This window comes from Sebastes fasciatus, chromosome 13, assembly GCF_043250625.1.
Source record: "Sebastes fasciatus isolate fSebFas1 chromosome 13, fSebFas1.pri, whole genome shotgun sequence".
In the NCBI taxonomy this organism is placed as follows: domain Eukaryota; kingdom Metazoa; phylum Chordata; class Actinopteri; order Perciformes; family Sebastidae; genus Sebastes; species Sebastes fasciatus.
Genome location: NC_133807.1, coordinates 22,031,920 through 22,050,308, shown reverse-complemented (window position 1 = coordinate 22,050,308; position 18,389 = coordinate 22,031,920). Strand labels below are relative to the sequence as shown.

At 38.1% G+C, this 18,389-nt stretch overlaps 2 protein-coding genes across 2 annotated transcripts; both read right to left on the bottom strand.

Moving 5' to 3' along the window:
• Nucleotides 1-4,028: 4,028 nt before the first annotated feature.
• Nucleotides 4,029-10,353, bottom strand: cnp (2'',3''-cyclic nucleotide 3'' phosphodiesterase). The gene is made up of 4 exons (XM_074656174.1): nucleotides 10,176-10,353; nucleotides 6,684-8,321; nucleotides 6,460-6,587; nucleotides 4,029-5,516 (listed from the first exon to the last, which is right to left on the bottom strand). The coding sequence occupies exons 2-4, from the start codon at nucleotides 8,281-8,283 to the stop codon at nucleotides 5,067-5,069; spliced, it is 2,178 nt and encodes a 725-aa protein (XP_074512275.1). The 5' UTR covers nucleotides 8,284-8,321; nucleotides 10,176-10,353; the 3' UTR covers nucleotides 4,029-5,066.
• A 1,918-nt stretch (nucleotides 10,354-12,271) lies between these two features.
• Nucleotides 12,272-17,534, bottom strand: odad4 (outer dynein arm docking complex subunit 4). The gene is made up of 11 exons (XM_074656181.1): nucleotides 17,322-17,534; nucleotides 15,514-15,645; nucleotides 15,210-15,363; nucleotides 15,043-15,104; nucleotides 14,697-14,847; nucleotides 14,273-14,482; nucleotides 13,992-14,199; nucleotides 13,828-13,914; nucleotides 13,460-13,656; nucleotides 13,223-13,323; nucleotides 12,272-13,127 (listed from the first exon to the last, which is right to left on the bottom strand). Exons 1-11 carry the CDS (start codon nucleotides 17,445-17,447, stop codon nucleotides 13,092-13,094), a joined length of 1,464 nt encoding a protein of 487 aa, XP_074512282.1. The 5' UTR covers nucleotides 17,448-17,534; the 3' UTR covers nucleotides 12,272-13,091.
• Nucleotides 17,535-18,389: the final 855 nt, after the last annotated feature.

Genomic DNA, 18,389 nt, shown 5'->3' with positions numbered 1-18,389 from the left:
GGTAGCTTCTGCCTTTGGATACAAAGTTTACTATGACAAAGTCACCAACTAACAGATCTGTGATGTCTGATTCACTTCTCTCATCATTAGAACACTCATGCTCAGAAGTGTCATCAAATGGGATGGGAACATCACTCTCCTCAGAACTGCTGTACGCTGTGATTTTCGTCTTGGTCTTTGGTTTGACCTAGGCCTACCTGCTAAACCCTTCTCTTTCCAGTTGTTGGGGACAGGAAGGTTGTTCTTTCTGCCAATTCCAATGCCAGTTCACAGCATTTCTTTGGAGTAAGGCTGTGGAACTGTTCAGCCAGCTTCTTGATATGGTCTGCAAGCTCCTTCTCTACCACCTCTGTGAGGACCCTCTTTGCCTCTGCTGTTCCACTATAACCAACTGTTTTTACTTCCTTTATCTCCCTCTTCTAAGGTTAACATATAAAAAATCAAACCAAGTTGTGTAACACTCAACGGTAATACCATTTTATACTTCAGAGAATTAATTTGGTTAATTTATGGAGGGGTAAGTTGAGCCAGTGGCTCGGAATAATAGTAGAATATTAGTGAGCCAGTGGCTCAACTTACCCCATAACCTTTGGCTCACTTTGCCCCATAGCTACCATTTTGGAAAAAATGGCCTAGTTTAGCAATTCAGGCTAATCTTTAACGAAGGGATTAACATGGTGTTATATCTTAGTAAATCACCAACGTGTATAATATATTTTTTTAGACCTGGATACATTTGCTTTGATCTAACATCCATTATTCCTGACAGCTTGTTTCAAATGCAGAGTTTCTGAATACGGGCTGGGTGTATTTCCCTGTGAATTGAGTGTTTGGATACTTTCACAGTATTTATATAGGACTTAAACCTGCTTTATAATATAAAAAAATCTCACTTTTTTATAAAATGGGACCTTTAAGTAAAAGTACTACACTGTGGAATACTCCACTTCAAGTAAAATTCCTGCATTAAAAATCTTACTTCAGTAAACGTATGTAAGTAGTATTAGTAAAATGTGTATTAATGAGTAGGGGAGAGTGGGGTAAGATGAGCCAATTTTTACTTATGCTGTCCTCGAGGTTAGGAAAAATGAGACAGAAGTCAAATGAAAACATGAACCTTAAATTCAGGATCTCTCCTATCAAATGAAATGATCAGCATGCATCCATCACAAAGCTGGAATAATAGTAGAATATTAGTGAGCCAGTGGCTCAACTTACCCCATAACCTTTGGCTCACTTTGCCCCATAGCTACCATTTTGGAAAAAATGGCCTAGTTTAGCAATTCAGGCTAATCTTTAACGAAGGGATTAACATGGTGTTATATCTTAGTAAATCACCAACGTGTATAATATATTTTTTTAGACCTGGATACATTTGCTTTGATCTAACATCCATTATTCCTGACAGCTTGTTTCAAATGCAGAGTTTCTGAATACGGGCTGGGTGTATTTCCCTGTGAATTGAGTGTTTGGATACTTTCACAGTATTTATATAGGACTTAAACCTGCTTTATAATATAAAAAAATCTCACTTTTTTATATACATGCAGAAAATTTACTTTGACTGGGAAAAAACTGTTTTTGGTGTAAAAAAGTACTTACTACTTCTCCCATGTGCTTAACTCCATCACAGCAAGATAGAAATGATGGGTACTTCCTAAAATAATGGTCACATGACAAAACATAATCACAGTTGCCAAGATAGAGGGGGTGGGTCAACTTACCCACTGGCTCATCTTACCCCACTCTCCCCCATGTTGCATTTTACATGGGATTTTTTATATTTATGTGAGTTTCAGGAATTATATAATTTAATATGTTAAAATATTAAAAGTAGTAAATAATTGTTATTGTTTGCCTGTGTAACTAACTAATAAACATCAATTACATGCCTGATGTACAAAGGCATTCTCTAATTTTAGATTTTTTTTTGCACTTATTGTACTTTTTTCTCATATATAGCTCTTTTGCTCAATGTTGCCTAACTATTTTAAATTGTTTTTATCAATGTTTGTCTGCCATTTCAATCTTGTAAAGCACTTTGTTTTTGAAAAGTGCTATATAAATAATTATTTTCTCTACTTCATTGTGTCACTGAAACAGCAGTTTTGCAGTGGTGGTATGTGACTAAGCACATTACTCAAGCACTGTACTCTACTAGGAATTTTAGGTACTTTTTTGTTGTTGTTAGAGTAGAGATTTAGTGATCGAGGTAAAACTGAGGTTTTCTTTCCAAATCTGAAAAGTTTCTACTTCTTGATTCCCCATGATGATGCTAAACTGTATAGCCCACATTGTAGATTAACAGTAAATACCAATATATAAAATAGTCTGCTTCAGTATTAATAATATAATGATATAATATAACATAATATAACCCTCACAAGGGCATTTGTCTGCATTGAGTAATTTTACTTAGCCTACTTTAGCTAGTGTTACTTACATAATGTATACAAGTAGCATTTTGAATGCAGGACTTTTACTTGTAATGGAGAATTTGTATTTTTTTTTCGTTATTGCTACTTTTACTTAACTACAGGATCTGAATATTTATTCCACCACTGATATTTTTTGTAATTATGTTGGATCAAAAGCACTTGAGTTTTCCAAAAACTTCATGTAAGATTATTGGACAAAGTTAAAAGCAGAAATTCCGAGGGGTACTTGAAGGTATCATGAGTCAAACTCAGACTCATTCATTCACTCACACACCACTGAGGGAGAAAACAGGGCGGATGGTTGATTGGTTGATATTGTTCTTTATCTACACAGCAACCAATGAGGGAATCACTTCATTTACCAACACATCTAGTCTTGAACAGACCATCCTACACTGTGAGGTGACCAGAGTGAATGTAGAGCACCAGTTCATGGTCTTTTACCTGTCCTTGACCTGAAACAACACCAGTTATTTCAAGTGTCAAGGATGTAGTGGAAGACTATCATATTTCAGTTAATTGGCACTTGTATAAATAGTCTGAAATATTGTAATTAGTAGTATACAAGCTACAATATACTGTATGTAGATTGGTGAATGATTTTTTAAAATTGTTTTTAATTCAAAATGAATTCAAATTAAATGGATTTTTATACAGTGGTGGAAAGTTACTTGAGCATTTCCATACTTCTACTGCTACTTTATACTTCTGCTACATTACATCTCAGAGGGAAATATATTTTTATTATTATATATTAGTATTAGTATGGATAAAGATAAACCTTAATCTTTTTTAAGTAAGTTACAGGTATGTAAACATTATTGCATCAATATAATAAATATAAATCAATAATATAACATATTCTGCAAAATGAGTACTACTTTTGTAATTTAAGTATATTTTGATGCTAATATTTTTGTATGTCAAATTTTGAATGCAGGACTTTTTCTTGGAACAGAGTATTTAACCCATGTGGTATTGCTACTTTTAATTCAGTAAAAGGTGTGAGTGCTTCTTCCACCTCCGTTTAGTAGAAACAGTATAAAGTTTTGTATCTTTCCAGACGGCAAAACCAGTATTTGTTGTATATTGTGTGGCAACTGTGGCTATGTCACGCTGATACAATAATTAGATTAACCACCATATAAAGCTCAAATGCATTTTATAATATGTTAGAATTTGTAAATGCAAAACAAAGTTAAGAAAATTACAGTAGAAGTGTGATGCACCTTTGAGGTATAGCTGGTAGATGGATGAGAAGCATTAGATTAGCATTTTTTGGCAGTTTTATGCAAGGGCAAACTGAAGGGAGATCAGACAAATGGTGCAATCCAGTCTGTGGTACAACATTTGAAATACTGTATTTGAATAGTGCTGAGGGAGTTATGCCTGTTGCACTAACAGAGGTTAAATGCATAAAGCATCTTACCACAGATGTCTTTACAAACACTGCACAAAGGATGAGCGCCCTCTGCTGGTTTGTACGATCAACTACAACTGCATGCTCTGAGAAAATGACCATGTGCAGATGAACTGTTGATGTTATCAGCCAAACTGCACTAGCTGCACTGAACACACAGCAAACTGCAATACTGGAGCAAAGCATGTTCTTTTTTATTAAGTGTACAAAACAAGTGCAAAAATAGTGATTCATAAGAGCTACACAAAGTAGGAATTGCCCTTCAAAAAATTACAGTCACAGAGGAAGAATACAAATCGTAACGCAATACATGAAGTGCTGTTCAAAGAGAATAAAAGGGATCAATGGTGCAGTCTTGCGCAGTAGAAAAGATTGCAAAACATGAACTTGGATTCACAGCATTTGATAAGAACTAAGTGCAAGCTGCGGAAACAAAATGCCAAATTCGTCAGCATTCTCCCTTTCAAACTATGCACAGTGCAAAGATTTTACAAGGGAAGGACCTCTATAAATGGCATCCAATCTAATACACTTAATCAAATAGATTACTTTGGCCCATATGCTACTATAACAACTACTTCCTAGGCAGCGTGCACACACAGAAATGACAGCTAATCTTTTTTTAATCTTACAACTAAGCCAAAAGGAAACACCAAACAAATTCAGCAGAGGTACTTTTAGCAGGGCAGAAATGTGTTACTTTGCTGATATCAGGCGCTTTACAGCAGCCTTCTGCTCCTAAAATGCTCAGGATGGGTTAAAAAGGGTCAAATTGTATGTATGCAACGATTAAAATAAAGTTGAAGTTGTTTTTCTTTTAACCTGGGATGCATGCAATGAAAGTACCTAATTATTCACATCTGAATACTGAGACACACGGAAATGTATAGAGGAGGAAATCTAAGTTTTAGATGACTGTGGAGCTGTGGGTGGAGGCTATACTACCGTAACTCTAAAACTTCAGCTAACAGCCAGGTCCTGCAACTCTGGCACTGATATGTGAAACAAGATACTGAACAACGTTGACAACAAGCCTAACTGGATTGAAGGCATCTTGGGTTGTGGTGCAAATCAACAGTAAAAAGGCACACAGCTTGTGGATTTAGGGTGGCTATAAGTGAAACCCTAAACACTGCACAAACACACAAACCTTGCACAGAGTAAGCCTAAGTTTTAATTCACCAGTCATCCCGGCCACACGTCCCCATCTACAGTATGGTGCACTTCTGCTTCTTTTTCTTCTCTGGCTCTTTTTTGGTCGGCTCGAGCTCCTTGGGCTCGTAGATGCTGGAGAAGCAGGCTGGGGAGCAGATGGGCTCTCTGAGACTGAGCAGCCACCTCCCCTCGCCGTAATAGGTCAGCGAGCCGAGCTCCATCTCCTCGATGAGCTCCCCCTGCTGGCCCTCCTGCTGCAGGGCCAGGATCTGGAGCAGATCCACACCCGTTTGAACCGGCTGAACGCCTTCGGCACATCCTAGAGTAACGTGGGCGCGGCTTCCCAGAGGCAGGGAGGCGGACCCCGCCTCCTTTTCGGCATCAGCTGGCCACAGCAAAAGCTGCTCCTCGGTGAGGGACACTCTGGCACCGACTGTGCGAGGAGTCACAAAGAGTGCACTCAGTGACAGCTCGAACACGGAACCGTAGAAATCTTTAACAGCCTGGAGAGAGGAGAAATGGAAATGATAAGGAAATATCACTCATTAACGTTTTAATATAGTCAAATTACTCTGCTAGGATGTTGCTCTTTGAAATGTTCCCTCAACAATGCATGAAATAAAATGAAGTAATACATGAACATGCCTACAGACATATGTAGCCATCAGATATATATTTATCTGGTTACCTAGGGGCCGTGTCCACCAAAGCGTTTTTTCCTGAGGCCAGCATATTTTTTTAATGCTTTGCAATGGGAGCGCTGCGTATTTACACTATGGTAAGCAGCACCCCAGTAGCGCGACACGGTGCTGAGCGTTAATTCTGCATGTTTGCCGTTTTTTTCCAAGTTGCCGAGAGTTGAAATATGTTCAACTTTGGATAAAAAGCTGCGCTCGTCACTATCAATTTTTACCCAGCCGTCCAATCCTAGTGGAGGAGGGGCGGGACAAATAGCCTACCACAAAGATGTGATCAAATGTGTTTATTATTAGTAGCATGTTGTGGTCTTACTGTGCAAGTCATGCTGTTGTTTTTATTGTTTCTACAGTATCATGTCTGGAGCACTGGACCAAACAAATTTCCCCACGTGGGATAGTAAATTTGATCTGAATCTGAACCAAACGATCGTACTCGCCGAGATATTTCCTCGCCCACAAAATCTCATGAACCCATATAGATCGGCAGATCCGTCCTCCTTCCTTACGTGCTTCAACCTTCCCTTCATCCAGAGCAAGGGCCAGAGCAAGCAATCTACCTTGTGCCGACATGTTTACTTATGTGGATATTCCACATCATAGCTGCAAAGCGCCTGAAAAGCGCTCCCAGCTATGATGTTTTCAGAAGAGCGCATGGCGTCTGGGAAAACAAATGCTTCGGTGGACATGGGCCCTTACAGCAAAAAAAATAATAATCTAGAAGCAAACAAGTAAATGACAAGTTTCTTACTGGATTCTGTGCATACTCTTTGGCACCCTCTGCTTTTCCATAGTCACAGTATTTTGTAGTGCAATGGAGGCTTCCTTTGGCTTGAAAGTACTGCTCCAAATCCACCTCCTTCTCAGCTTTCCCAGTGACTGGAAACACAAAGCAAGATCAGTTACATCTTAGTCATGCCAAAAGCTTTTAGAAATCAATCTGCTTAAAGACTTAATAACTTTAAACACACTCACAGTCAATCAGGTGTTTCTTGAAGGCCTCCAAGGTGTCCAGCGTTTTCAGGAAGTCCATCGATGTGCACCGAACCTTGTCCTGGATGGAGGAGAGAAGAAACCAGCCGAAGTAAAGAGGAAGGGACATTTCCTCCAGTGAACCTTTCATGGCTTCCAGTTGGGCCTCCTCCAGTCCACGCCTGGTCTTCTTGCTCAGCTGTGCCGGATCTTTGCTCCATTCAGTACGCGGCTCCAAAAAGACAACGACAAGGCGGTGCTGCTCGGCGATCTCCCCCAGGCGGGCCAGCCGGTCCTGGGTGAGGTTGGTGTCGTCCACCACCATCAGCACGGAGGAGGCTGTTCCTGCACTGCAGCAGGCCACCACGGCCTCATCCAGAGCCTTGTATCCTTCCACGGATGATTCTGGACTCTCTGGCTTCACACCGTGGTTGTCAGCAGAGAGGACAGAGCAGTGGTCTTTGTAGGCATCGGCTATGGCGCGTGCCAAGAAGCTTTTACCGCTTCCCGGAAGGCCTCTGAGGACAACGAGGGTACGAGAGGTTCGCAGGGCATCTTTGGTCTGCTCTCGTTCCAGGAGGGCGAAGGACAGGGAGCCAGGCGCAGGGACTGGATCCTCTTCTGCGTCAGTCTTCTCAGCTTTATCACCTTCTGCTGCTTCAGCTACCGTCACAGTATCAGACTTTTCTGGTTCAGCTTCCTTCTCTTCATCTGCAGGTTTCACATCTCCAATTTCAGCTGATGCCTCCTCCTTTAATGTCACCACTCCTGTTGGCTTTTCTGGGGATACGTCTGCCACCAACACAGTCTCTGCTGGTTTTTCTGGGGAAACGTCTGCCACCAACACAGTCTCTGCTGGTTTTTCTGGGGAAACGTCTGCCACCAACACAGTCTCTGCTGGTTTTTCTTCCTCCACTTCCTTTGTAGGCTCAGCTGCGACATCTTTCACTGCCACCTCCTCTTTGGGAACTTCTTCTACCCCAGTTTCCATTGTGGTCTGCAATTCTGTCTCCTGTTGTTCGGACACTTTCTCCTCTTGGCTTGGTGGTTGTGTATCTACTGGCGGCTGCAGCATGGTTGGTTCAGGTAATGTTTGCTCTTCTAGTTCAGCCTGTGGAAGTGATTCTGCCAATTTCTCTGGCTCCGGTTCAGGGGCACTCTCGGGCAGTAATGTTTGCACAGGCAAAGGTTCTGGGTCATTCTCTGGCTCCGGCTGGGTGTTTTCTGGTGCTGTGTCTAAAGCTGCAACTGGGTCAGAGATCTTTTCAGATGACTCATCTGGTTCTGGTGGTGCCACCGCACCAGCCTCGGGCTCCATTTCAGATTTCTCTCTGTCCTCAATCTCCATTTCTGTTTTTTCCTCAGACAGCGTAACATTTTCGGTCACAATCGACTCTTCTGTTTCTTTCACGTTTATGACTTCTATGTCATGACCGTTCACTGCCAGCTGCTCGGGCTCTTCGGCAGCAGCTGGTGGCTTCTCAGGCTCTGTGAATTCCTCTGGTGTCTCCAATTTTGACGAAACCTCTTTTTCCATTTCAGTCTCCTCTTGCTGTGGAGTCTCTGACGCATCCAAAACCTCACCACTCTTGTCACCGTCCATGTTTGGCTTAAAGTCTGACTTTACACACCACCATGTACCTTTAATGCGGAAAATAAAAGAAAGAGAAATTGTCGATTTAGACCACCGACGACTGAAATCGCGAAAACTATTAAAAACATACGAGCTTCAGCAACTTTTGCCCTGTGCTAACCTAAGTGGTGGATGAAGTACCTGAAAGCCACACTTGAGAGTAAAAGTACAGATATCTAACTAAGAAAATGACTTTAGTAGAAGTTAAAGTCACCTATTAGAATACTACTTGAGTAAAAGTCTCAGTGTTTTGTTTACTTAAGTATCAAATGTAATTTTCTGATATTAAAAGTACTTGAAGTATTGAAAGTAAAAGTAAATGCTGTTAATAAAAAAGCAAGCAAGTCAGAATTTTATCTACCGATATCGGTGCATCCCTAATATTTAATTTTGATGAAGTAGGTTCTTTAACCAGCACTATTTAAAACATTCATAGTCACGTGTGCTCTTTTAGAGGCTAAAATCTAATCGTTTTATAAGGACTCATTGTGGTCGTTGTGTCTCAAAACAGGAAGTTACTCAAAATAAATGAATGTATTAGTAAGGGGTGGATCTTTTTATATATATATATATATATATATATATATATATATATATATATATATAACAAATTGTGGATGTGTAGGGACATCTGATGCAATCCAATCCAATGACTGTGCAACAACCTTAAAGCTCTGATGTCCATCTGTGTTCAGTAGGGGTGTTGTACTCTTGTGCATACAGTAGGGGTGGTGGCAACATGTAATTTTGGCACTTACAGCTCATCTTAATTTGAATTTTGCTAAGAACACAAAGACCAAGTGCTACAGACACGCAAGCATTACTGACATATTCAAATCTTGCATTAGCTAAATTAACTTTGCCAAAACCATGCCAGCACAACAGACAAAGGGTAGTTAAATAAACAGGAGGCTGATTACTTCATCCTGTAGTATTGCGACCTCCACCAGGCTGTGTGGCAGCAGGCTTTTGTTTCAAATTTAAATGCCAGATTTGTTGCTAAAGGTTGGATTTAAACACATGATAGTGAAACCTACATCGTGTCATGAGACAGAAGGGGAAGCTGTCAACCACAAAGACAAACATTAGACGCAGTATTTTTACAGCAAGGGAATAAACACAATAAACGAAACTGAACAGATGTGCAAACTGGGACATTTTAGTACTTTCTTTCTCTCAGTCGAGGTAGTGATCTTATAATGATCTTATACTACACTAGAGCTTTTACTCTTGTGTGTTATACTCTATTCTAGCTTCTATTTTTAGCTTGTTTTTATTTTCTAATCTTTAATGTTTTTATAACTGTTTTAATTATGTCTTTATATTCTTCTGCACTTTTGTCTTGAATGTTTATTTAAAGCACTTTGAATTGTCTTGTTGCTGAAATGTGCTCTTCAAATAAAGCTGCCTTGCTTTACAGTAGCAGTAAATGGCGCAGTGAGAGAGAGAGAGAGGTTATCTTTTTGTTAAAAATCAAGTTTAGACTAATTATATTACACATTATTTTTAAAATAAGCGTCTAAAACAGCGTCAAATGAGCTCAGCTGTTGTTTAAAGCAGAGAAAAACAACAGTCCTTGCACATTTTCACGTTGTTAAAGGCACAATGTGGCCAGGCTGGGAGTGGTGAGCAGCCTCACGTTGTTAGCACGACAGACAAAAACAATTTAGCTCTGCAGCCAGTTAATTTGGTACATCTACATCTAGCGCCACGTCTAAACAAGCTACACATAAAGCACTGCATGTTATTAGAGCGACTTATTGTAGGTTTGTTTGTGTGTAAATAAGATAATACGGGTGAGATGTAGCATGCTGTGTTGATGTGAAGAGGCTATTGTTTGGTATAAATGCCAGCAAGCTTACCAGTTCAGGCTGCTGCAGTGTGGAGCTGTCTGTCTGTCTGTCTGTGTGTCTGTCGGTGGTGCTGCTGAGCTGACCACGCGTTTCTCCCTCTCTGGATACAATGACAAGGCAAAGCTCTGCACACACACACACACACACACACAGACGTGCACCCGCTTCACTCTTCAAGAAGGAAAAACGGAAATTTCCGTGAACGCGCAAACTGGGCGGGGCCGCGGACACGCCCCTGAAGACCGGAAGGACGCTACTGGAGAAGATTAAAAATAAATAAATAACTGCAAAATTGAAAAACAATAAGAAATGTGTTCATGTATTTAATTTGCTACATGATTATTAAGTTATTAATAATATAATTTTATTATTGTATTTTTTTCTCTCTTTTTTATTTTATTATTTTTATATTAGAATTTCTTATAATTATTATACGTATACAGTGGTGGCTGGAGGAAATTTGTTCTAGGTAGGGCTGTAACACATCCAATCAATTTCAGCAAACATCCCGGTATGATTTAATGCAAAAAAGTGAAGGTATCAAAAACACATTACTACTTTTCAGTTAAATAATTATTATAGTTATTAATTATCAAAATAATAAACAATTATTTTATTCCAACAGGAGCAATAAAGAATGCTTAGAAAAACACATCAGTATAACTTGTACTCAATGGTGGAAAGTAACTAAGTACATTTACTCAAGTACAGTACTTAAATACAATTTTGAGGTACTTGTACTTTACTTGAGTATTTCCATGTTCTGATACTCCACTACATCTCAGAGGGAAATATTGTACTTTTTACTCCACTACATTGATTTAATAATTTTACAGATTCACATTATTAATACAAAATATAATCAACGAATACATGATGTATTATTATAGATTAACGCTGCCACCATCGTGAAATCTGGTGAAGGAACGCCAAGTTCTGATCACATGACCGGAGCACAGCCAATAGGAACGCTCTCTCAATTAAATGACCAGTGATTGGTCAAAGTCTCCCGTCACGGGCTAGATTTTCTAAAGCCTGAAAACAGAGCCATGAGGAGGTGCAGAAGTCTAGTTTTCCCTCAAAACACTTGAATTACAATATGCTGAAAGGTTATTATGGAATTTTTGCCCAATGATGCCAAAAATATACTGCCTACTGCCACTTTAAAAACAAATGCAGGTGGGCAAATAAATAAATATAGAAAGAAAGAAATACCCTTTTAACCCCTGTAACTCCATTACAATTTTTAATCTGCCCGGCCACACTTTTTTGTTGATAAAAGTGTAAATTGTAGTGAAACTGACTAAACGCTTTTAAGTCAACAATATCAGGGACCAATTATTAATTTATATTATTATAAATATAAATATAAATCTTGATTTTCGTCTTTAAACCTTTTGTGATGTCTGATATTTGTTGTGGTTTACGGGGCTAGGGTTAGGGTTCTGGGGGGTCCGAATCTGAATTTCGCCTACAGCACAAATACCATACAATACAATAGTGAATGTCATTACATGCCTGTTTTGGTATCCGTAATACCTAATATTTTCTGTTTCGTCATATTGTCACACATTGTAATTGATGATTTCTACAATAAAGAAATGTAAATAAAATAACAACAAACAAAAATCGACTTTTTGTGATACACCCCTGCAACATTTCCATAAGTTGATTTGTTACCTATTTTTATTTAGCATTTTAAAACATTACTTGTATTGATTTTTGAAAAAGAACATGAACAGAAAATAAAAAGTAAGCTTAAAAAATAAATAGATAGAATAAAGTAATGAAGTTCACATAAAATAATGAAGGGTTAACTGTATGTTTAGGGTTACTTTCACCATTTTCAGAGAATTTCTTTTTTTTCTTTTGTATATTTGTTTGTATATATGAACATCTGTACAGAACATCAATAAAGGTACTTAATTAATACTTTACATTATATACCATTTTCAGTTCATACTGCATGTCTTTTTATTGGTATATTTAATACTATTAATATTATCAACACCCTGAGCTGGTGTAAACCACACAACTTTATTTATGATGCCACTCCTATCCGAAAAATTAGGCCTCAGGGACAAAGAGCAACAAGACTACAGTGATTTAGATAAACACACAGTAACAACATTTATGAAGACTTCAGTTTAGGAACATGACCAAATCCTTTTAATTGAAAGATACACTATTGTGCTTTGTTCGTTATCAAAATTTCAGACTAAGGGAGGTGCATTCAAACAACCGGCAATGACCATACATTTTAATTCTACTGTCTCTGATCTACACACAAACAATACACTGATGTTAGTGTAAACCCTGCAGGAAGCAGTCCTCTGTATGTAAATCACACCGTGTGTGCCAGCTGGTGCCAGATGTAATAGAGATGTGACAAGAGGAAGTTCCCTGCAACAACTGCAGCTCTGTATGAGGAACTTTCAAGTTATCAAAAGGACTTCATGGCGGGTTGCAGTTTGCATGTCAAAGTGTGTGATAAGATTTCTCTGTATAATTATATTACTTTGAAACACTTCCCCAAATACATGTTTTGTTTTACTTCGGAGAACAGTATACCTTTGCACAATTCACTACTGTCTATAGTGAGACCAATGCTCCAAATATGAATTTCACAGTATGATCTTATAAAGGAGAATCCTGAGGTCCAGTGCTTGGTTTTTATTTGTGTTGCATACTGGACTGTTTGTATTTTGACATTTGAGAAGTTATCACTCCAAATATCAAGACCTATAAGCAGATACTGGGTCTTATTCATCAGCCAATTTATATCAAAAATGTGTTTCAAAGGCTTTCATCAGAACTCGTTCATGCATTTTAAGCAGCATTTTTGCATGACTTTGATAACTTTTATTGGTCTCTTTTTGTTATATCAACTTTCTGAAGCACCATAAATCTTGACCGACGACATCCTCACTGTGGTAGGTGTAGCTTTGCTTCATCAAGGGCCTGAAAGCAGAATGATAAATGTAAGCGATCAAAAAAATGTTTTAAATGGAACTGAAAAGATGGTGAAGGGAAGCATATAACAACAGCGAGGGAACCTTCTGAATGACATTCATGGCAGAGTCGTCTTCTTGCAGTTTGGCTTTGGTCAAGGCTCTCTCAAAGTGGGAGACACAGAATTCAAAGTGTCCAAGTTTTACTAAAAAAACAGAAGGGAATTGATTGATCAGAGGTCTGTAGTTTGTACAATGACAACAGCAAGTTAAACATCAAGCAAATTAGCTGACATGTCACAGTAACTGATTATGTAGAGATTAGAAAGATAAATAACATACGTTCTGATTGTGCCACCAAAACATTGGCATTAATCTGCCATTTCTCATCAGCGATTTCATTGGCCGCAGCAACTGAACGGACGCCATAGTCTCGAGCTTCTTCGTGGTGACTGAGCTCCAGGTAACACCGACCAATCTCATGAAACAACCACGTCTTCTCTAAACCACTGCGGACCAGGGGGATCTTCTTCTCCCAGCTGGATTGAAAACATACAGAGAAAAGAAAATGAAATAACCAATAAACTAATCTTCAATAGCCATACTTCAATGTAGAGAGAGGTGTGACTATGCAGGATTACCATCAAAATAACATGTTTTGCAAAGAACGGCAATACACAAGTGAGGCTGTTATTCCATAATGTACTTACAACTCAATGGCCTGTTTGAACTGTCCAACTTGGGCATAAACCCGTCCGATGTTGTCCAGAGCCCTAGACATCGCATCTGGGAATTTGCTGTTGAAAAGAAACATTACTGAACCATTGTTGTAAAACACATACACCCCAATTGTGTCATTCCTTCAAATTCTCACCACTGTTTAGCCAACTCCAAGTCTTTCTGATGATGCTCTAAAGCTTGGTCCATGTCTCCCAGTTCGATCAAGGCGTTCCCGATACAACTGTGCAGGCTGCCCAAAACTTCCTTCTTATCAGGCATCTCTTTGTCTGACCAGACCTGCACCATCCTCATGACTTTTTTCGCCTTCTTGAGACTACCTTCTGAATTTCCAGATGCCAACTCTACGACGACAAACATGTAGTGAGCATTTTCTAGGCTAAGAAGGAAAGCAGTTTAGACAGAAGCCTGCCTTACCTGCATCAATGTCATCCAGGCTCTTCAGCAGAAACTGAGCAGGTTCAGAGGGCGCACAGTGACGGGGCTTGCTGCGTTTACGCTCCTTTTCCCGAGGAGAGATCGGTTTCTCCTGGTTCCAGAACTCGGTGCAGCCGTCGAGGTATTTGAGGCAGCCCTGGATGACGTCCTGCAGTCGCTCCCCTCCTTTCATCTTTCCTTTCACCAAATCTGCAGATCATTGTGTAACAGTTTTAAATATTAGTCTATTAAAAGTGAAAAAACATCACAGTAGGTGGGTTTAAATAAACATGTTGAACAGCAAGGACTGAAGGAAGCTACAGTGTACTAAATCTGCCAGTGAATGAAAGATGCAGAGAAACAAAAGCACAATGAGGTGTGAACAGGAACAGTAAGCAAAATATAAAAAAATATAACATAGTACCTTCATCTTTAAGCAGGTTTTCTAGATATTTCTTGTCACTGTAAAATTCTCCCAGTAGTTGTTTGGTTGTCTTCTCACTCTTAGGGGTCTTCTGGCTCTGCTGTTTCTCCTCCGTCGCCAGATTCTGAATAGCAGCAATTGGCTGGGCGCTCTTTACCCGCCAGTCATTCAGAAACATGAGATTGTGCATCAAAAGGGAGGTCAGGGATGAACTTTAAAATAACTGTACAATCTATGAAAGTCATCCATTGTTACCAGGTCTTCCTGGACAAGATTTGTATGTTTACAATTATTCTTACAACAGTTCTACCTCCAGATTTTCCTGTTAAATGCAACAAAGACTGACCTCCTCATCTTTTTGGAGAAATGACAGATCTCCCTTAATCTTCAGTTTTACAGAGGAAGGGCCTGGAAGATGCCAGAGAAGAACAAATGGTTTTAGTTGTGAGGAGGATTTTCATATGCTGTGACTATAATTTTGTGTAAATCGAAAAATAGTACTGAGTTACTTACTGCCAATAGATTTTTCTATGGCCTCCTGTGCTTTCTGGATACCCAGTCTGAACTCCTGTATTTGTGGCCGTAGCTTTTGTCCTCTGTGGTAAAACACCAGCGCAAATTCAAATTCTCCAATGTAGTACAATGCCTCTGCCTTCTGGTACAATCCCTAAAAAAATCACAATAAAATAAATGTTTGCACTTTTTAGAATTTCTCCCACATTTACATTGGGTGTTAACTTGAGGGCTGCTATTTCGTTGAAGAAGATTTTTTTGGACAATGACAGGCATTAACATTTTTTTGTAATCTGTAGTTCACCTCGAAAAATGACTTGTCTTCTTTGAGTGAAGCCTCTGCATCTTGTAAAGCGCTTTCGGCTTGCCCAATCCTCAGGTAACATTTGGATCGGCCAACAAAGCAGGTCTTGTCATCAGGCTTTACAGTCAGTGCCTAAACAAAAAGACCAAAAGCGAGTCATTCATACATGCTTTTAAAAGACACAAGAACAGTTTCTTTCCACAGACCGTCACTCTGTTGAACAGTTCAAATCAGTTAACATCCACTTACTGCCATTATTGATTATATTTTCAGAGTTAAAAAACACATTGTTTTTAACTTGCGCATTTCTTTTCACTATTTATATTGTTTACAACTTACAGAAACACTTGACTTGTATATAAACATTGTATCTATGCAGTTGGTCCTTTTACATGTATTTCTATATTTAGCCTACACCTATTTGTTTTTCAGTATGTCTACATAATAGTCTCGTTGATCCCCTATCTTTATTTGTAATGCTTTTTTATTGGTGAAAATGCAGGCAGAGCTGTTCTGTATTCAACATTTTTTAACATTAGGTCTACTGATTAAAACAAAACACACACAAAAAAATAGGAGGAAAAGAAAAGAGAAAAAACAGTAATGCACATGAAAAAACGTACAATGCACACTATAAAAAAAGGTATAAAGCATCAGTTTGAAAGTATGCCTATGTTAAGATGTAAAATAATATTAGGTACAGATGAAAGTAAAACACCAATAGAGTATCAGCCATCACATTTGAGTTGAGTCAAGGCATCTATACGGCTCCCCAAATCTTCCTAAACATTATGGATCTTTTCCTTACATAGCAGAGGATCTTCTCTAAAGTACAATGTCTTTGTGAGGGAGGGAGTTCAGATTTACTATTTACTAAAATGCATTTTTTTCCCCAGCTGTAGTCCTACTAAGTGCTTAACAGAGTTAATTATTTGGGCTCAAGTCACCTATAGATCCACATTTTAGGATCCCTGAATTTCTGAGGTAGTTTGGGTAATTTCCAAAACTCTGTAATCATTGGGCAATGCCAGATCACATGTTAGACATCTGCATTTCCACTACCTTTATTTGCCCAGCTTTGTTGTCCTTATTCTTGGAAAATTCTTTGTATTCCTTTTTTTCCAAACATAGCATAACAAACATAAAAAAACATAACACCGGTACCATAATACAAAAAAAATAAATGATATCTTACATTTAATATTTAATATGTACATACATAAATACACACATACACATCGCCTCCCACACAGAGGCAGGTCCAGCCTTCTTCCCACCCCTAGAGGTAAAGTTACAGAAAAGATAACATACAAATATAATAATTAATTAAATTAAATTAATTTAATTCGTTAGTTAGAATTAAAAGTAATAGGTACTACAGTAAGATTGTTCATGGTGGTAAGATATAAACCTTAAATTATTTAATTAATTATTTAATTAATTAATAAATAAATAAATAATAAGTAAATTAATTAATTAATTAAATGTAGAGAGAGAAAAAAGAAAAAAAAGAAGAAAAAAAACAGCATGTAGAAAATAATAATTAATAATTAAGTAAGTACCCTAGAAAGGTTAAGAAGATTCTATATAAGTGATCCATGGATGCCCATGTTGTCCTTGTTCTTAGCTGTTATGTCTATTTCTGTGTACATTGAGGGCAATGCATACCCAGCAACACTTTAAAGGCCATTAAAGCTGATTCTGAAGTTACATTGACAACCTTGGATAAAGTATTTATTCCAGAATGTTCTGTAGCTATCAGCAAGATGAAAAGCTTCAGTTTGTTCTAGTTAAATAACGTTACTCACCGTTGTGTAGCTGTCTGTAGCCTTCTTATACTCTCCTTTAACGTACAGCCAATCCCCATCGGCCACTAAAGTGGAGAATACGCCCTTCGGCTTCTGACCATCCTGATAAAGGTCTGTGTCTGTCATTTTTTAGGCGAACTTTTGGCTCATAAGGTGTAAATCTATCTAGCTAGATGTAAACACAGCAGCATCTCCAGTCGACTGGTATCCTAGCAACCACACTAACAAACTGAGCTGGAAACAGCACCATCTTCTGGCTGACCCACGTGGTACAACCAGGGAATGAAATGATCACCTGCCACCTGCCAAATAAATAACGGTAAATGTTGGCTGTGGCACGTGAACATTTTAGGTCACCTGCCAGCATGCCAGACAGGTTTTCCTTATATTAAGAAATATTATTTTTAAAAAGCAATTCTAAAGCCTAAATGTATTGTGTGCAATATTAATGTCCAACATGTGCAATATTACTTATTTTTCTGTTTGTTAGCTTTTTTATTTTACTTATCTTATCTTATTTACTAATTTAACTAAATGTATCTTACTTAATTGTTATTCTATCAAGCACTGGTGCTAGAAATAGTACTTTTTTATTTTATAAACTTGTATTTTATACACTTGAACTTGTTGTAATTTTGTTGTATTTTTGAGCAATCTCTGGCACAAGAATTTCACTGGATTAATAAAGTTCTATCTTATCTTATCTTATCTTAAATAAATATGTGGTAACACATCATTCATGGTAATTAGGTGATTAGCAAGTAACCTATTTGAAATTTCTTTGGAATTACTGCTAAATTACCCTAATATTTACCTATACATTTATTGAAAATTACTTTATTATAAACATTTAATAATTATATTGCGCTATTTCTCAATAGCTGGTCGTTTATTTAATACATTTCCAGGAAAATAATACAAAGTTAATTGATATGCTCTATTTCCATGTCTGCTGGTAAATAGATTATAATTAGCAAATAACTTCTTTGAAATGTCTTTAAAAACTCCCTGAATTATGACATTAATAACATTAGCTACCAGGTTACATCTGTGTAGACAATAAGTCAC

Coding starts and splice junctions, on each gene's coding strand:
- cnp (XM_074656174.1), bottom strand. CDS start 8,283: ATGGACGGTGACAAGAGTGGTGAGGTTTTGGATGCGTCAGAGACTCCA. Junction 6,588..6,683: donor CAAGAAACACCTGATTGACT/GTGAGTGTGTTT, acceptor TTGTGTTTCCAG/TCACTGGGAAAGCTGAGAAG. Junction 5,517..6,459: donor AAGAGTATGCACAGAATCCA/GTAAGAAACTTG, acceptor TCCTCTCTCCAG/GCTGTTAAAGATTTCTACGG.
- odad4 (XM_074656181.1), bottom strand. CDS start 17,447: ATGACAGACACAGACCTTTATCAGGATGGTCAGAAGCCGAAGGGCGTA. Junction 15,646..17,321: donor CTACAGACAGCTACACAACG/GTGAGTAACGTT, acceptor CTTTTTGTTTAG/GCACTGACTGTAAAGCCTGA. Junction 15,105..15,209: donor CATAGAAAAATCTATTGGCA/GTAAGTAACTCA, acceptor GGCATCTTCCAG/GCCCTTCCTCTGTAAAACTG.